The sequence below is a fragment of the Falco punctatus genome, assembly GCF_963210335.1.
Source record: "Falco punctatus genome assembly, chromosome: 3".
Lineage (NCBI taxonomy): Eukaryota > Metazoa > Chordata > Aves > Falconiformes > Falconidae > Falco > Falco punctatus.
Window position 1 is genome coordinate 8,736,088 of NC_137582.1, and position 18,905 is coordinate 8,754,992.

The following is an 18,905-nucleotide window of genomic DNA, read 5'->3' on the forward strand; positions in this document are numbered from 1 at the left end:
TCTTAAAAAATATATGTTTGTATTTTAAAATATTTGGACCTGCACCTTAGAGCAGATTTGTAACTGAGTATGATTAGCACCAAGTACATACTTGGAAAAAATTTTGAGTTGGAAAAGTACAGTTGAAAGCATAATTTTTCTTAGTAATTAATCTCTTTTTTTCCCGTTGTATCAGGAATTTTCTTACATCTAAAATTCTTCATTCCACTGCTTGGGTTTGACAAGCTGTAGTCAGCTTGCAGTAATAAGATACTTTCTAAACTGGGGTTGGCAGACAAGTCATTGAGTGTACACAGAAAATTTGTCATTTGGATTTTCTTAGATTCACCATCTGAGTCTGCTTAAGGTACAATTCCACAACAGAAATTGAAATACAGACAAGAATATGCTGATGTAAGACAGATGATGTAAGATAGCTCTATATCCAAAAAAAAAAAAAAAAAAAAAAAAAGAAGGAATGCCCCCCTCGCTTTTTGTTGAGGTTTGGTTATTGGCTTTTTTTCTTTTCTTCTTTGAGGAGGCTGGTTGTGATTACTGTTCTTTATTTATGGAACAGTAAAACAAAAAGGGAAAGCCAGTAATGAAACGTTAAATGCATTACTGCTCACTGAATTGGATTATTCCTTTCCATTTTCATGCCAATTCCAATTGAATAATGTGTTTTACTCCTTCAGATGATTTTCTGTATGCATGCTGTCATGGCAGAAGCAAGTTTGGTCTGAGTGCCTTTAGCTTAACAGCATCTCTAGGGTCATGGTCCATGTTTCCCTTCCCTGTTTACTATACAAACAGTGACAAAGGGTGTAGACAGTGTCTTTTTTTCACTGTTACTTTCAGCAGCTTGGACAGGTCAGAGCTCTCCTCCTTATGTTTGCCACCACTAGTAAGTGATGGTAGTACCGATCATCTGTGCTTTAGCACTCTTTTAAGGTTTATGCTTTAGAGTTTTACTTCAGTGGCATTTGGCCTTAATCCTCCCAGTCTGGTTTTAAAACAATCTTTTCTTCTAAAATACACACACTTATATCTGTCTTACCTTGCTCATTTCCTGGCTTGAATTGCATGGCTGTGATATCATGAACAAATTTTAAGAACTGCATATTCCATTTCAGATGGTCTGAGTTTAGCCAAGTTACCAAGTGCTCTGTCTATTATTCTTTCAGGTGCAGTATCAGAAAGAAAACTTTCTGGAAACAAATATTTTTCTCTCCACATTCATAAGTCCCCTCATGTCTCACAGGCAGTGATATGGCAGTTATGCAAGACTGTTCCTGCTAGTTGCTCTTACTTTTGAGGAGGCATGGGTGTGTATTAGCAAGGTATTGCAACTTCACTCCATTAATTAGTCTCTGGGACCTTTCAGTCTGAAATGTCAAAGCAGCTTGACTGAGACCTGGATACTGCTTTTCAGTATGGATAGATGTAGTTGTCAGCTACATGCAAGTACAAGCAAGGATAAATACATTGGGGTGCCTCTGGGCTAGGAATGCACAAGCGAGCGCTTAGACCTTGATATGACCCAGCTTTCACCATGCCAGCGTTGTGTAACTGGGAAATTTTTCTGGTACCTCTTGATTCTTTGTTAGCTTTACCTTCTCTGCATTTATGATACCCTGTTCAAAAGAAGACCTGAGAGTGCTTCTGTCACTAGAACAATCCCAACAACCACAATCAGCTCACAATAAGGTGTCCTTATGGTCTTGAAAAGCATAGAAAAAAAACAGTTAGGCCAGTACTTTGCAATTGTCCTCCTTTGGAGACAATAAAACACTATCAAAAGAGAGCTGGGAAGAGAAAATGATACTGAGTACCGATGGTGGTTCTAATATTTTTTTAGCTGGTAGAAATTCAACAGAAACTTGTATTGCATAAGTATGTGTGTGTGTATATGGAATGCAATGGGGATTTGAGTATGAAACCGTAACAGTATAGGTTATTCATTATCAAGGTAATACTAGCAAGACTAGAATCCTCAGCTGAATTTTGGAAAAAGGAAAAAAACAGCTATTGCCTTGCAAAGGACTTTGTAACTTTCTCCTAAAAGCCCCTTTTTGAGCTATGTCCAAGCTACAATATGCCTTCCTCTGCAATTTTGGGAACAGCTGGTAAATTCCCAATTAGGGCCAATGCATGGACACACAAATACATACTCTGCATTGTGTTTAAGCATCAAATAATAATAAAAAAAAGATATATTGTAAGTTGTTGCATGCTGTTACATGATTCTTTTGTTGCATTGTGTCACCACTGCTGTCACTATCAAGACAGAACAACAAAGAGGGACTTTGGCAAGGTTTGTAAACTTTTGGTGGTGAGGATGGACACCCACTGTTCCAAAGGCCATCTGTGACTAGGCAGGGTAAGTCTTCCCCTCCACATTTTTAGGACCAAAAAATATAACCGAAGTCCTGAGCTTCACAGCCTCCCTAGCTTCCTGCCACTTCCCATCCGTCCTGAGCATGTTGTCATACATATTTCCATAGCAGCAGCAGGATAGCTGTCCATTTCTTTTAGTCATGGTATAACTCTGAAGCAACTCCAGTTGTCTGCTTGATGGCTCAGAGTTCCTGTTATTCTCACAAGGGTGATCTGCAGTCACTCATGTATTCAACAGCACTCCATCAAGCACTCTGCTACGTTCTGTGCTGCAAGTAGAGTCCACACGGTCTTCCCTATTGTCCTCTGCTCTTTAAAAGAAGATGAGCCCTCTTTTGGAGGAGTGCCCTGTGAGATCCCATGAGCTACACACAGCTTCACCATTTAGGCAAGATGAATGCAAATTATTCTTGGACCTCTTAAGAGGACATTGTGTGTCTTTGTGAACACTCTGGATGACAGTCCTACAGACTTGACTCTTGTCATTTTATAGACCAAATATTTCCATTCTATCATTTCTGTCCTACTTGATGTACAGATACAGTTATTCTTGAGAATACTCAGACAAAGTTAGCAAAGGTATTATCCTTCCACACTTATCCCACACATCCTCTGCCTTGAATAATATGATCTGGAATACAGTCCTCTGCTGGGAAGAATATTCAGGGAGACATATAGTTCAAAGTTTCATCCCTCTCAGTGACTATGAAATGTACATCAATGTCCTAGTACTCAGAGCTGCCAAGCAGGCCTGTTTAAGTGCTTCTGAAAAATAATACTGCTGTGTCCTATGTCAACAAGTAAGTTCTTAACTTTTCAAGGAGGGAGCTGCCTCTTGGGATTAGTGCAGTTATCCATGATCTGTCTTTCAGGCACTATGAGCAGTCAGACAGACCCATCACACTTGCTTCAGACTGCTAGACCATGACTAGAAGATCTAGACAGCTGTCCTAATACCAGTATTTCAACAGTGTTCCTCTTTGTGTCACAGTCTAACAAGAAATGTAGGGCTTTATGCCCCAGATACCATGGTTTATACCTGGAAACTTACTGATTTTTTTTTTATGGGAGACGCTTTTCCCATTTCTTCTGTTCTTGAAAGCGTGTTTCCAAGTAAAAGTCAGAGCTCAGGCAGTACTATTTGCCTTAGAAAGAGACTAACTGTTGCTGTGCTGTTTACAAATAATCTCACATTGAGCATCAGATGATATGAAAGAGTATTTTTTGAATGTAAAAGGAAACTGCATTTCTTTTACAGCCTCCCCCCAAAATTACTTCCCTTTGGGAAATTTTAAAAGTATTTGAAATTTTCCCATTTGAAAAGCAGCCATATGGGGTCAACTCTTTTACTAAGCCTTACAGACTTACTAAAAGTATCTGGGAGCAATAGTATGTCCAGAAGAGCTATCTGTAAGATTATTTTATGCCAGATAGGTTTTCATGTGTATGGCGCATGGACAACCCATGAAAGGAAAAAGAATGGCTGCTTGTTTGCAGTTTTTCCTGTAAATATATATATATTTTACAATACATCTCCAATAATTTCTACTCCTCTTTCTTCTGTAGTATAATTGAATATATAGCTTCTTAGGATGAGAGGAGCTGACTGTTCCACCCTTGTTGATTTTACCATTTGTGCAGTACATGGAAAGAGAAGGAAACAATGTCTTTAAAGATAATGCCACAGTTAAAAAAAAAAAAAAAAAAGATGCTAACAATGCTGACATAATAGTTAACACAGTGTTAACACAGGTGAAGACAATGAATTTGGAACAACTGCTACAGTTCTGTTTTAATCAAACTGTTCAATTCCCACAGATCCCACTTCCACAGAAGCAAAGAGGAATTCTGCCATTAGTATCAGCAGGAATTGTGCTAGTCTTGCAGTGCTTATTGTGGACTTTGATCCTGCCGATGATTATGTTTTGGAGTAGGCATACTAGGCTTGTGCATGAAGTTAATCACCTGTCTGAATGCTTCAGTATAAACGATCAGATTCAGATCCTAAAAATATTCATGCTTGAATGTAACTTCAAATGCAACAGTCTTCAAACTGAATATATTTTCTATAGTTTTGAAGCCTCTTGGTGGAGGAGGCTATCACCTATGCCGTGCTTTGAATAAGTCCTGAGTTTTCTTCCCTGGCTCATGCTGTGGTGTGTAGAGTACTTACTTAGACAAAACTAATCTTCCTAAGGGGAAAGATAAGCAAAGTTACTTTCTCGTGCTTTGATCCCATTTATTTGTTTGTGGCTGCATATTGAATTTTGGAAGAAACTACAATCTATTAAACATGCAAAGCCTGAAAGAGTAATTTTACTGCTCCCAAAAGAGTATCTCAGTGTAATGATATTTCTAATTAAATGGCTTATATTTTTCAAATTTTTTTATGTCAAACAGATTTTGAAGAATGAAATTGAAATTAGAAAAATGGGTAGACAGTAATATCACATTTAAGAAAATGTGCCTGCTCAGCTGCGCAAAAGTATAAAATTTGCCTCTAGCAAAATTTTTCTGAGGCTTTTCAAATAAAGTGTTAACCTGGTAATGTTGCCTGTCAATTGAATAAATAACTTATTTCATCGACAGATAGGGTTTTCTTGTAATTTTGATTAAACAAAGTGTTTCCAAATGACCATGGTACCTTACTGGTGATTTTTTTGCTATTCAAGTCTTCCTGAGCTATTGGCATTCTTGAGTCCCAATCTGATATATTTCCTTTGGGAATATCCCTTTCTACCATTGCTTCCTTCTACAGCAGTAAACATTGTTTATCATTATATTCCCCATATATTCATTCCATAAATCACACTAATCAGAGAAGGAAATAATAGCTTTTATGCTTGTTCTCATTAGTTTACATGCAATGAGATGCCATAGGAACATTCCTCTGGCCTTTATGATCTTCTAAATGTACTTGCTGTTGAGTGCGGTTTTGTTCTTATTGCCTACTGCTCACAAATGGCTTTCTCAGTTTCATCCTGCCTAGCTTTTGAGAAACATCATCAAGATATGAAGAGAGTAGCAATGTAAAAGAAATTAGTAGCTAGTGGCACTGCATCAGAAAAATTATTATTCTGTTATACCTACAAACAGTAGCATCAAATGTGAAAACAGATTTTCAAATTAATTAGCATTTAAGGCAGATGGGTTTGGAATAATTATCAGATTGCTTTTAAGCAGCTATGTTTACAAGTGCATCTCTGCTTTCTATTAAGTCCTTGCTAAGTATAAATAACAAAAAAGTACACATTCTGAATTTTGAATTTGTTCTGTGTTCCTACTTTTGACAAAGGCTTAGGAGAACAAAACAACCAATGGTATATCCCACACACACCCTTTCCCCCCAGTTCCTCACAGCTCCAGTGAAAGTTGAAGTTGCCTATTATTCCCAAAGTCAAAGAGTCTTTTATTGCTCCTATATATGTGGGGGAACAACCGCATTCTTCTCCATCTCCCATACTGTGAATGCCAACATCCCTTAGGAGATGGACTTTTGAGTAGACTCAGTGCCAACAGCCTGTATACATCCACTAGAAAACATCTTTGTACACCCTGTGAGGCTACTACCAGCCTATTGCAGCTACAAATGAATGTGAAGAGGCAAGATCTGATCCACTCTTCATTCCTATTCATACCTTAAGCACTATTTCACGTATCTTTTCTCTTTTTTCCCTCTAAGCCTATCTAGTGCTTTCCAAACTGACTGGTACAAGTGATCAGGGTCACAGAAGCTGTACATCAACTTCTCGAGAGCTCAAAGTTTTCAAATAATATGAACACCAGAAATACTAAATCTTTTATTATATCCCATTTTCCCTTGAGCATTCCAACTCTGCAAGAAAAGAAATAAATAAATCATTTTTATTGTCTTCTTCCTGCAGTGATAGTAGTTGGGAAGAGTAAAATAACAAAACTTGAGCTAGCTAGACTGCTGTTATGATAAATGAATAATCTTTGAACATTTGCATCTACTTTGTTTAATATTTTTCACATACAGATACTTTATCGATTGGAAGAATGATGTGGACAACTACTTTACAATAGATGCTACTGAAGGAACCATTGCTACTAATGAATTACTGGACAGAGAAAGCACAGCACAGTACAATTTCTCTATAATTGCAAGTAAAGTTAGTAAGTATGACACAAACTGAATTAATATGCTAATGGGTGGTGTTTTTTTCAGAAAGTAGTGCTCAGGCATAAATATACTGTGAAGAGTGCATGTTTTGCAAAGAGATTATTTAAGAAGTCTCAATAAATATCATTTCACCAGACTCACTGTGAGGCTAGCTGTGACGTTCAAACAGCCCTGTATATTAAGGTTTTTCTAGCAGCCTTCATGTTGCCACAGTTCCATCAGAAGCTGAAAAACATTTTGTCAGCACAGAGAGCATGAGGAGCTGTATAGTTCCGAGTTCTGATTTTGTAATTCACTCCATATGAAATTAGGTTAGTCAAATAACAGGTCTGCCAATCTCCATTTGAAAGGCAGAAAAAATTGAAGACTCATTTGATTCTCATTCAAAAATTCCACTAAAATTGAGTCAAAATGTAAGGCCCTAAATTAACCAATCTGTGCGCTGCATCTCTGCTCTTCTGTCTTTTCTCTGCCCAAGACTTTATACCTAACCATTTGTTTTCTTTTCCTATATGATTTGTGGTGTGTGCGGTTTTTTTATTTCTTGTCTTTGTGTCTTCTCCTACATAGTGGGTGGTTTTTTTTGTGTGTGTGTGTGTTTATGTTTGTTTTGTTGGTTTTTTTAAAATAAGAACTCCCTTTTACCACTGTATTATGCAGCTCTAACTTTCTTCATTGCCATCCTTCTGTACATTATTCCTCCTTCATGATCCTGTCAAATTGAAATTCTCATACAACCCTTTGAATACAAGTCTTTTGGTCACTCAGTGGTTGTGTAAAGGCCAGAGACATCTTTCTGTTGACATCAACAGGTTGTAGAAGAGGACCTCTGCTATATTTCTTATTTATTCTGTTGTGTTTATGTGTCCAGAAATGTAGGTTTCTAAAACAAACAAGTTTTCCTCAATGTATTGCTTGGCACTGAGTCTTCAAAAAGTAGTACATGCTATTAACAGGAAGAGGGAGATTTTGGAAAGAGAGAACTTATGCATTTTTAAAAATAAAAATATAAATTCTTGGTTGTAGTTGTGTCAAAAAAAAAAAAAAAACAACCAACCCTATGGGCTCACTCGCTGGAACCTGAAAATATAATGAGGTCACCAGTCAAATGAACACTTGAATTTTATCTGTAGTATGGAAAAAAAAATACACTAACAGAGGCAACTATCACAAGTGATTTTGAGTATATGGAGATATATGTACATGTACACAGAAATTCCAGCAGAACTGTAATTTGTTTTCAGAGAAACTGAAAGACAGGTAGATGCTGAGGGAAGGTCTCATAATGGTCTATGTTTCAGTAAAGCTTAATTATTTAGATTTGTTTGTGGGCAAAGAACATTTGAGATTTGTAATTTTTTTTAATGCAGTAAGGCAGAAGTTTTCATAAACTTGACGTAAATCTGTTTATTATTCCCAAGAGTAATTAAAGCTAGCTAAAACTTCCATGTTTACTTGTCTGTGCACCTTCCCAGCACACGTAATGTTTATGTAGAGCTGTAGCAGGTAGGTTATATTATGAAATTCTCAGTTTTAACAACTGCCTAGTCAAGAATCTACAATTAAAACATATTTGTGGTTCATTTCAGTGTACCTCAAAATATTTATACATTGACCATTATCCACAGCATTAAAAACAATCACCATACCTGTACTATGCCAGTAATTGGCAATATTTTGAAGGATTTGAGGTATACTATCTGTCAAAACTTTACATGCAGTTGTCTGACTAAGAGCTAGCACAGAAGAAAAAGCTGGGGTTTGAGGGGTGACATACTGCATACAACCAAAAAAAAAGATAAAGGGAAGAAAAATCTGAAGAAAAAGAGGGGAGGTAAATTAATATATTTCAAGAACTTCTGCTACAAAAAAAAAAAAAAAAAAAAAAAAAATTGTGACTTGTTCACTGCTGACATAGAAACAATGAAACTGCCATATCTTGTTAGAGAAAAAGTGCACTGAGTAATGCCTCAACAAATACATGATTATCTAAGGAAAGTGGCCCAGTACTGCAATTAGTTGCATAAACTTCCCTCAGGAACGGGCACTGTTGTTACCCAAATATTTTCAGTTCTCCATGAACTTACCTTTTTAAAAATAAACAGGATCCAAAATAGTAAGTTCTGTTACTTAAAAAAATATTATTGTTAAAATACTTATTTTCTTTCTTACTGTGTGACAATAATAGCAACAACCCCTCTACCAACTTTTACACGCACCCTGATGGTCATTCTGCAAATGTCATTTCTTGAACAGGCCAGTTATAAACAAAGCCCACCAGCTTTATCCCTATCAAGTCAGAGAAAAAAATACATTAAACTGTCTTTGCCATCATTCCCCTTATATAAATGAAACAATTCAACTGTGAGCAGATGATCTAGATTTCTTCTGGCTCTTTAGGCATCTATAGAGTCACTGCCTAATTGCCAGCTGATTTCAGAATGAAACCCTGTATGTCAAATCCATTTGTTCAATTTTAAAATATACAGTTCCATAATATGTAGGCTGTTAAAAAAAATATATAAAAATGTAAGATACTATGGAAACTAATATCTTTAACAGAAATTATCAAAATCAGCTAATATCTCCCATGTACATGATACATAATTTTTGAATACATTCATTATTTTACTGGGAAAGCATTGTTAACATATTTGTGAAAAGAAACAAGGTAACATCTATGTTTGTGCTTTCATGGCAACATATTAATCTCTAATGTGAAGAATGTATCCTGAACTCCTCTTCGACAGTGTTTTACCTTAAAATAAACACACAAAACCTAAAGGAAAACCTAAGTTACTCTCTGTGAATTGCTGTGTTCTTTGCAATGAGTACTTCTAGGAGAGAAATTTCAAGTTCTGCTGGTAACTGAGTGAACTTGACCTACTCAGCGGTTTTCTGATCTCTGTATATATTCAGAGTCGAGGTCCTGCACTCTACTGACTAAAATAACTTCTTAGAACTTTTTTGTTTCCTCTTATACAAAGGAAACAATTCAACTATGAGCAGGACATCTAGATTTCTTCTGGCTCTTTAGGCATCTATAGAATCACTGCCTAATTGCCAGCTGCTAGACCAAGCTGTTTTCATTCATAGGACACAATGCCTTTCTCCAAAGAGACATTTTGTGAGCAGGGATGACTCTAAATTGAAAATGAATGAGAATTCAAAGAGTTACTATTAGATATGTTCACTATTAATTAGGTACGTTCATAGGAAGTAACATTAAATATTGTGTGATATGGGTAGTGTTTTTTTGTTGTGTTTGGTTTCGTTGGGTTTTTTTGTTGTTGTTTTTTAGATTCTAAGCTGAGTTTGCAAGATGGTCAATTTACCCACTACCTGTAAACAGGTACAGCACATTTCTACTTGCAGCTGATCCTACTTAACTAGGGAAGCATTGGGAAATACCTTTTAACTTTGACAGAGGCCTCTTGAAAATGCTAAAACCAAGAAAGAAATAATGTAAAATTTCTACAGTGCCACCATGAAGAGACTTTGCTCCTTGCTGTGTTAGTTATAAACAACTGAAATGTGAAGATTTATTCAAACTACAAAGTAAGCAGCTAATGCAAATAATCTGAAGGGTCCATTGAGGACCATGAAGATGATCAGAGGGCTGGAGCACCTCTCCTATGAAGACAAGCTGAAGGAGTTGAGGTTGTTCAGTCTGGACAAGAGAAGGCTCCAGGGAGACCTTACAGAAGCCTTCCACTACCTCAAGGGGGCCTACAAGAAAGCTGGAGAGGGATCTTTCACAAGAACATGTAGTGATAGGACAAGTGGACAGTAAGGTGGATTGAGAACTGGGTGAATGGAAGAGCTCAGAGAGTTGTGATCAGCAGTGCAGAGTCTAGCTGGAGGCCTGTGGCTATGGATGTTCCCCAGGGGTCACTACTGGGTCCAGTCTTTTTCAACTTACTCATCAATGAGCTGGGTAAAGGGACAAAGTGTACATCTCCGCTGATGATACAAAACTGGGAGGAGTGGCTGGTATACCAGAAGGTTGCGCTGCCATTCAGTGAGACCTGGGGAGGCTGGGGAGTTGGTGCATAGTGGAACACAATGAAGTTCAACCAAGGGAAGCGTAAGGTCCTACACCTGGGGAGGAACAATCCCATGCACCAGCACAGGCTGAGGTTCACCTGCTGGAAGGCAGCTCTGAAGAGAAGCACCTGGAAGTCCTGGTGGACAGTTGCCCATGAGCCAGCAGTGTGCTCTGGTGGCCAGGAAGGCCAGTGAGGTCCTGGGGGGGGTTAGAAGAAGCCTGACCAACAGGTTAAGGGAGATTGTCCCTCCCTCTACTCTGCCCTGGTGAGGCTGCATCTGGAGTGCTGTGTCCAGTTCTGGGCTTCCCAGTTCAAGAGAGACAGGGAACTGCTGGAGAGGGGCCAGGAAAGGGCTACAAAGATGTGCAAAGGGCTACAGAGATTCTGCCTTATGTGGAAAGGCTCAGAGAGCTTAGCCTGTTTAGCCTGGAGAAGACTGAGAGGGGATCTTATCAATGCATTCAAATACCTTAAGGGTGAGTGTCAAGAGGATGGGGCCAGGGTCTTTTCAGTGGTGCCCAGTGACAGGACAAGGGGCAACAGGCACAAACTGCAACACAGGAAGTTCCATCTGCTTACAAGGAACACTTTTTTTACTTTGAGGGTGACAGAGCATTGGAAGAAGCTGGCCAGAGAGGTTGTGGAGTCTTCTCTGGAGACATTCAAAACTTGCTTGGACACAACTGTGTGAGCTGCTGTAGGTGAACCTACTTTAGCAGGGGCTTGGACAAGATGATCTTAAGAGGTCCTTTTCAACTCTGACCACTATGTGATCACATGGTTCTGTTAAAAACAGTAGCTTTAGGTTAGATATAAGTAAGATACTCTTCATTATAAGGGTAATGAGGCACTGGAACAGGTGGCCTAAAGAAGCTGTGGATGCCCCATCCCTGGAAGTGTTCACGGCCAGGTTGAATGGGGCTTTGAGCAACCTGGTCTAGTGGGAGGTGTCCCTGCCCATGGCAGGGGGGTTGGAACTCGATGATCTTTAAGGTCCTTTCCAACCCAAACCATTCTGTGATTCTAAGATTTATGCTTGAAGATTCAAGAAAACTTTTCTGGTACTTGAAATCATGACCCCATGCTGTCACTCATACACCACCTTGATTCATAGTGTACATTTCTTGAACTGTTAGTTTTGTTTAGTGGCTGCCACTCTTCTTTAATGCAAAATAATTACCCTTTTCACTCACCAGCTAAACTGTTTTTTTTATGTATCTATGTTGCAAGAGGTCTCAGCATAAAGTAAAAAAGACTGTTGTCTACTTTGTATTGAATTAGTGTGTCTTTCTGTCATAGAATGCATTTGCCAGTGAACTTGTTTATAAAATTCATCTAGTGACTCGTGAAGACTATCTGCATTGTTATGACAATGGAAAGAAGCACAATGTATACTGTTTTTTTTTTTTACCATTTCTTTTGCACAAATGCATTTGCTGTTTGCAAATACTTATGCAGTTAAAAATAATATCTGTTACAACATAGCCTAATGGTTTAACCATAAGTTGATTGATAGCTTTACATGTTTCACTGCTAAGTTTACACTGACTCTGGCTTTCAGCAAGATTTTTCTTTGTATCTTTCTCTCTTACTTTTCCTCACCTTCTAAATGGGTATGGTCCACTTACCTCCTTAATATTTTGAAGATGTAAACACTGGCTAAGTAATAAATATTGATTTTTTGCATTCCATTGTGCAAAACAGAATTCTGTTTTAATCATTGGAAGCATTTCCCACAGACTTCGTGAAAAGTGATCTGAGAAAAGTTTGCATCTTTTATTACAAGTGCAACTTCAAATCCTTTAATTTATGGTCTGATGAACATAATCATGTTGGCTGCTTCCTTACCCAATGAAGAATAACAGATCAAAGTCTGGTATGAAATGATAAGAAGTTTGCTTCGGATTTCTTCTTAGTACAAATCAGAAATAAACAGAAGTCAAGGGCTTTTCCCCAGTACTAGGATCAAAACAGTTTACGACAGCCCATGGACACTGGTGATGCAACAAACATACATAGTATCCCTTAATGTTTTTGTCCTAAAAATCATTTATAGGTAATCCACTATTAACCAGCAAAGTCAACGTTATAATAAATGTCCTGGATGTCAACGAGTTTCCTCCTGAAATTGCAGTTCCGTATGAGACATCTGTATGTGAAAATGCCAAGCCAGGACAGGTATTTCAAATTTGTAATACTTGCTGTTTTTGTTGGGGTTTTTGTTGTTGTTTTTGGTGGTTTTTTTTCCCCTTTTCTTTGCTTGTTTATAGCAATAGAAATTTCTGGGTCTGAAAATGACATCTTAGTTAGAATTCTTTTACAAATAAAAGGTCTGTGTTGGAAATACGTTTTGGAGTGCTGTTTGTTGACCTTTATAGTCTATTTATAGTCTATGTATTTTTATTATCCCTGATTATATGAGCCTGAACCACTCTTTATTGTGCATTTAATAGCTGTGACAGGAGAAGGAATCGCTTCCTTAAAGACAAGGGTAAAACTACGGTGCATAAATGGAGTAGGATGGATTACACACATTTCAGTGTCCTATTCTGAGAAAAAGAATGCACAACCCTAAAGACAATCCTCCTGAAAGCTTGGGTCTTTTAAGCAGTTTGAAATATATATACATAGCAAGCAAAACCTATTTCAGATGCAGAATATCACCTGACACCATGAGTGATGCCAGCATTAGTAGAGCTGGCCCGAGAAGCTGTTGGCATGTGCTCCTTCCGTGCAAAATTTGTGTAATTAAACACAGCGCTGCAAAACACCAAAGCCCACCATCATACATATTAGCAGCTAATACTGTTTCCAAGACAAGACTTGTAACTTCAGTTGTTCAACTTAGAGAGTGGATGCCAGCCATGGAAGGAACATATTCAACCTGCTGTGTAATCAATGACTTATCTTTGTATGCGTGTAGCATGTAATCAGTCTGTGTGATTTTTACTGCTGTTATTACAGATTTGTCTATGACTTCATATGATATTCCTATCTCATCTTTTTTTTGTTGTTTGATGTGTTTCAATTAACTACCATACAACATAATTTAACTTCTAGTTTATTAGACACCTTTAGTTTCTTATCCAGGCACTAAGAACTGAAAGAGGAACCCTTCACAGGGAAGGCTGAGACAAGCACTGAGCTGTCAAAAATTATTTTACACCTTTGTTACATAAAAAATGCCTTCCTCTTTAAAAGATCAGTGGCAATCCTGCTATGAAACATTTTAAAAGTACTGCACTTACCTGAAATCTAGTGGATAAGACTCTGGGACCCAAAAGTTTCTTCATACCTAGATGGTGCAGACCTTTCAACCATCTCTACTTCAATTAGAAGTACTAATTAGTAATTAGTAAAATTAGGGTGCAGCTTTGTGAAGTACTACAGCATGTGCTGGTCATAACTGTGATAGTAGGAGTGGCAGACAAAGTGAACTGTCTTTAAATACTCACCTAAAACAATCACTAGTATTTTGGTAGAAAGGACAATTATTGAATACTTCTGCTATGAATATAAGGTAAATCTTTCTGATTTCCTTCAGCTATGTCAAAGTGAGACCTTCGGAGACATCATGAGTTCTCTGGAAGCTAAACTATTCATACGTCTCGCCTCCAGCGTCCAAATGTTAGGGGAATGAGAGTAATCCAACAAGATTCCGCTTCCATTGCTTCATTTGATGTTCACTTTACACTTCTACAAAACTTCTTTTAGAAAAGAAGAGTGAACTGACTTCAGAATTGATCTTAATCTGGTTTCAGGTGATACAGACTGTCACTGCAGCAGACAAAGATTTGTCACCCGCTGGGCAAAGGTTTTCCTTCAGACTGTCAACTGAGGCTTCCAACAAACCAAATTTCACAGTCCATGACTACAGAAGTAAGTTGGTTACATGTATCTTTCTTTCAGAGCAGCAGGCTGTGATTATAATGACAAACATGATTACTTTGTATTACAGTCATGTCTACAGACTAATTTTATTTTACATTTCTAATTGCTAAACTATCTAGGACATACATTAATATAAATTCAGGTTTGCACCTTTTCTCATTTTTAGGGGACAGGAATTGTCAGAACACCAAAGGCTGAGATTTCCCTACAGGCCTGCAAAAACACTGCTACCTGTTTTATTTTCCTTTAATCATTCAAAATCTCAGGAAGAACTCATATGCCAATGCAGGTATACCCTTAAACAAGGCACTATTGCTGCTTTGTTTAAATACTATTACTTTGCTAACTGTTTTCAAAGTACCACCTATTGTGCTTTCTGGAGGATGCATAGTCCTGCAGAAGAATTAGTTCTAAATATGGACAGTGCTGCTGCAGTGTAACACCCCACAACACTCTTAAAAATTTGTAGATTTATATAATTAACATATCTGATTTCGCCCCTAATTTTTCTCATAACTGATCATCTTTTTTTTTTCTTTTTCACTTCAATGCTTCTTTGAATGGGAAAGAACAGCCCAAGATGAAAAAATTGATCTTTTCTTCTACCATAAACATCTTCAAGAATGTAGTTGTGAACAGACACATCTAAAACATCATAATAAACTGTAGCAAATTTTCACCACTAATTACTTTAACCGAATAAAGAAAAAAAAAATAATAATGAGTTTATCAGCTATTAGGTGATCTTTAAAAAGCTGTGATACGATAAACTTTTCACAAAAAGTGTTCACTTAGCAGAGAAAGAACACCTAAAACCATCCAATAAAGTTCAGTAACATTCCTTTGCCTATTTAACTATGTAGGTTATAAGCATTACTTAAATAAAAAGTATATAATTCTTAACTATGTTTTTAGATTTTATTAATTTTATTAATTATTATTTTTAATTTAAATTTTACATAATACTGATGATGTAAAGGTTATTTTCTTGAGAATTAAGTAATCCAAGTCCTAAAAAGTACTAGAAATGGATAATATATAGAATGAAAAAAATTGCAGAAGTCACTTATTTAGCTTTTTTTAAAACCATTTAAGTATATCACCTATATTGCTTTTGAAGCCATACACTTCTGTCAATGTTTGGTCATATGATATTAAAGCCAACAAAATAAGCACGGCTATTAATCATGAAGACCTTTATCATTAAGAAAATTCAGGAAGAAATAGATTTGAAACAGCAGAAAAATAAACTGTGCTTATTTTGTCTTTTTATATAGCTCCTTTGTGAAGATGGCAAGACAAATACAGTTTATTCCCAAATGTATTAGGTGAATTTTATATTGGTATGTCATAGATAGCTTAAAACCTTTTACAGATGAGCAAAGAATTTCATTTAATGATTTGTAAATACAGTAATGAAACCATAGTAATTCATAATATTGCAGACACAAATAATAGTGTCTTCTGAAACCAAAAATATGTAGCTCAGCATTTTAGCAGAGATCATTCAAATAGGTTTCTCGAGACAGAGAGCTCAATGAGTATGAGGGGCAACCTCACAATGGATTCAAGTGGGCTTACTTCTACTCTTGGAAGATTAGGTCATTACTCTTCTCCAGATGTGCTTACTCTAAACAGTCTGGGTTTAACAGCTACTAGTATATAAAAATGTTGTGATATTTTGATATCTAACTGTAATTATGTCAAGAAACATTTAAATGCTTTACATCTGTGTCCCACTGGATTTATAATTTTGGACAATGCTTAAGTTTGCTTCTCATTAATGCTGCACTGAAGTTTCTGTTATTTTCTGTTCCCTACTTAGCTGTTGGTAGTATTTCTTTGGAAAATTCAGCATAATAAATTTTGGTTATAAGTAATGGTTATAATTAAAGAGAAAAAAATATCTTATCTATATCTTAACAGAAGCAAGAAAATATACCTCTTGATCATCCAAATATTTTACATGAATTACTTTCATCTTTTCACTTTTCAACACATTTGAAGGCCCATATGGGCAGTACCTTTGTAATTACGTGGTCTTATAACATAAATACCACATATTTCCAAATACCTTTGCTGATCTTTTTGTCAAGAATTCTTTAAAGCAAGAACTTTAATTTCTTTCTTTCTGTCCATTTCCTAAAATACCCTTTAATTTCACCAAGATTATTATTTTTTTAATAATAACAAACTATTGCTTTAAATGTGTCTTCCAGTTCTTCTCAGGTGATTTTAACATACTTAATTCCTCAAAAGAATATTTAAACTTTAAAATACTGTACAGTAATTAAACTCAATGACCTTTCTCATTTACAGCTTTTGTGATGTGTGCTTAGTATATGAGTTTGATGAGGAAATTTCTCAAATATTATTAGATAATTAAATTTCCCTGTTTAACCAGTAATGTTGACACCCAGATTACTTTGGATCTCAGTAGTCTGCTAAGAAACTTTCTCTACTGTATAAAAACAATTGCAGTATTTCCATTAAAATGGAATTACAAGCCACCAAGACACACAATTTTTCATGCATAAATATTTGTTTGTGTATGTACCTATACACATACTGTTAAAAGCATTTCCTAACACCTAATAAAAAAGACAAAAGTAGTACACTATTTACTGAAATAAAAGGAAGACAGGAAAAACAGCTTTGGGGAGTATTTTCCAACCATAAAAACCATTTTAATTTGTGATGATTTACAGAGCTATTAGAAAAATCTGTGCAAACAGAAACTTTGTATAATATTTTCAATATCTTCTGCCTTTTGTTTGCCAGAAAGTTGGAAGGTCTGCTCTGTGCACAATTTAAAAGTATAATAACACAACCTTATTTTCCTTATTCCTAAATTAAAAACACAAATGCCATTATCTTTTGAGTTAGCAATTATGTTAGTCCCAAGCAGCTACTTTGTGAGAGGAATTTTGATATTTTTTATTTTTTTTTTTTTTTAGGAAACAATCTTGTCCACTGTGTAACAATTAATGCTGTTACAAGTAAAGGTGTCATTTAATATTTTTAAACGTCAGGAAGATCAATAACCAATGTTATTCTATACACCTAAAAATCATGGGTGGTGTGATATCACAGCAGGTGTAATATGTTTGTAGCACACTCAAGAGAATAAACTTTTCTGAGTTCCGTACTCAAAATATAACTTAATGAGGACAGGAGCCAGACAGAAGCTGCATTTGGAGTCTCTATAAATGTAAAGACGGGGAAATGTTACGTTTCTAGACTATGCCTTCAGCAGTGCTAAGACCAACCCAGCAAGAGTGAATAGAAGTGAGAGGGCCTGGGAGAGCTGGAGTGCTTCCAGCTGAACCACTCATCTTTCTCTTTCCACTCTGCTGGCCTCACTCTGCTCTCCAGAGGGGGCTTCCCTGCTGAGCACACTCAGTCACTCATGTAAGAGAGAATTTTTCTTCTCTCCAAACTATCACACACATCCTGAAAATGAATTTATTGCCAACAGACTGAAGAACCAGAAGCTGTCTGAACTTCGCGGTGCAGCTCTAGGCTGCTCTGTGGAGTTCAAACGTGTCTGTGTCCATATTTTCAAAAGGACCCTGAACAATTGAAAGGGGTCATAGAAGAGCAACAAAAATTGTTCAAAGTCAAAGACTTAAGAGCTTGATCTATTTGATTCTTCTCAAAGGAGAAAGTCAGATGGTTGCATTGTAACATGTATTAAAGTGATCTTCAACACAAAAATTAGACAAAAAAAAAACAACAGTAATAATTCTGTTAATAGAAATAGAAATAATAGAAATAATATTAAGATGGATTACTCCAAAATAGATCTAAAAATCTTTATATAGTGTAGATGATTAATCATAGGGAAAAAACAAGCTGAAGGTGGAAGTTGGTTTGATTCATACAATTTTGAGACACTTTTTCAAAACTAAATGTCACTAAACTTGATGAGTTCATGTGCCATGTTTGAGTTTGATATAAAAGGGAATTTCTGAAATAAGCATTTTTTTCAGTCAAGTGCTTTCTCAAAGGTGTCATAACATATCTGATTTCAGATATTTAGGGTTCATTCTTATTGTCCTTAATTAGAACTGCAAACAAGTATTTCAGTGTGGAATTCAGAGCCCTTAATCCTTCTACCTAGTGACAAAACTCCAAGGGATAAAAGTTGTAACATAGACAGCAAGCGACCTCTCCTAAAGATATAGTAAAGAACATGGATGAGATGGAAAAATGGCAACTTCTGCAGGCTACCTTCATTCCAATCTGTCAGCTAATTAATTCTCAGCTAATTTCATTTGGAGTTTATTTTCAATGTAATTCTTTTAATCTGCACATCATTTATCTGCTACTCTGATTCAAGAAAAGCAGCGATCACTGAATATCTACTGGGAAGAAATGATAAAACATAACTTCTAGGAGTTCTGAACACACTCATGACTAATTGATGGAAAATATACTGATTA

At 36.4% G+C, this 18,905-nt stretch overlaps 1 protein-coding gene across 4 annotated transcripts in view; it reads left to right on the forward strand.

Moving 5' to 3' along the window:
- CDH12 (cadherin 12) overlaps positions 1–18,905 on the forward strand; it is a 321,664-nt gene that overhangs the window by 278,491 nt on the left and 24,268 nt on the right. For all 4 annotated transcript variants that reach the window (XM_080377768.1, XM_080377769.1, XM_080377767.1 and 1 more), the window contains 3 exons: positions 6,377–6,513; positions 12,626–12,747; positions 14,331–14,448. In XM_080377768.1, the coding sequence (XP_080233894.1) occupies positions 6,377–6,513; positions 12,626–12,747; positions 14,331–14,448 (377 nt within the window). The remainder of the gene's footprint in view (positions 1–6,376; positions 6,514–12,625; positions 12,748–14,330; positions 14,449–18,905) is intronic.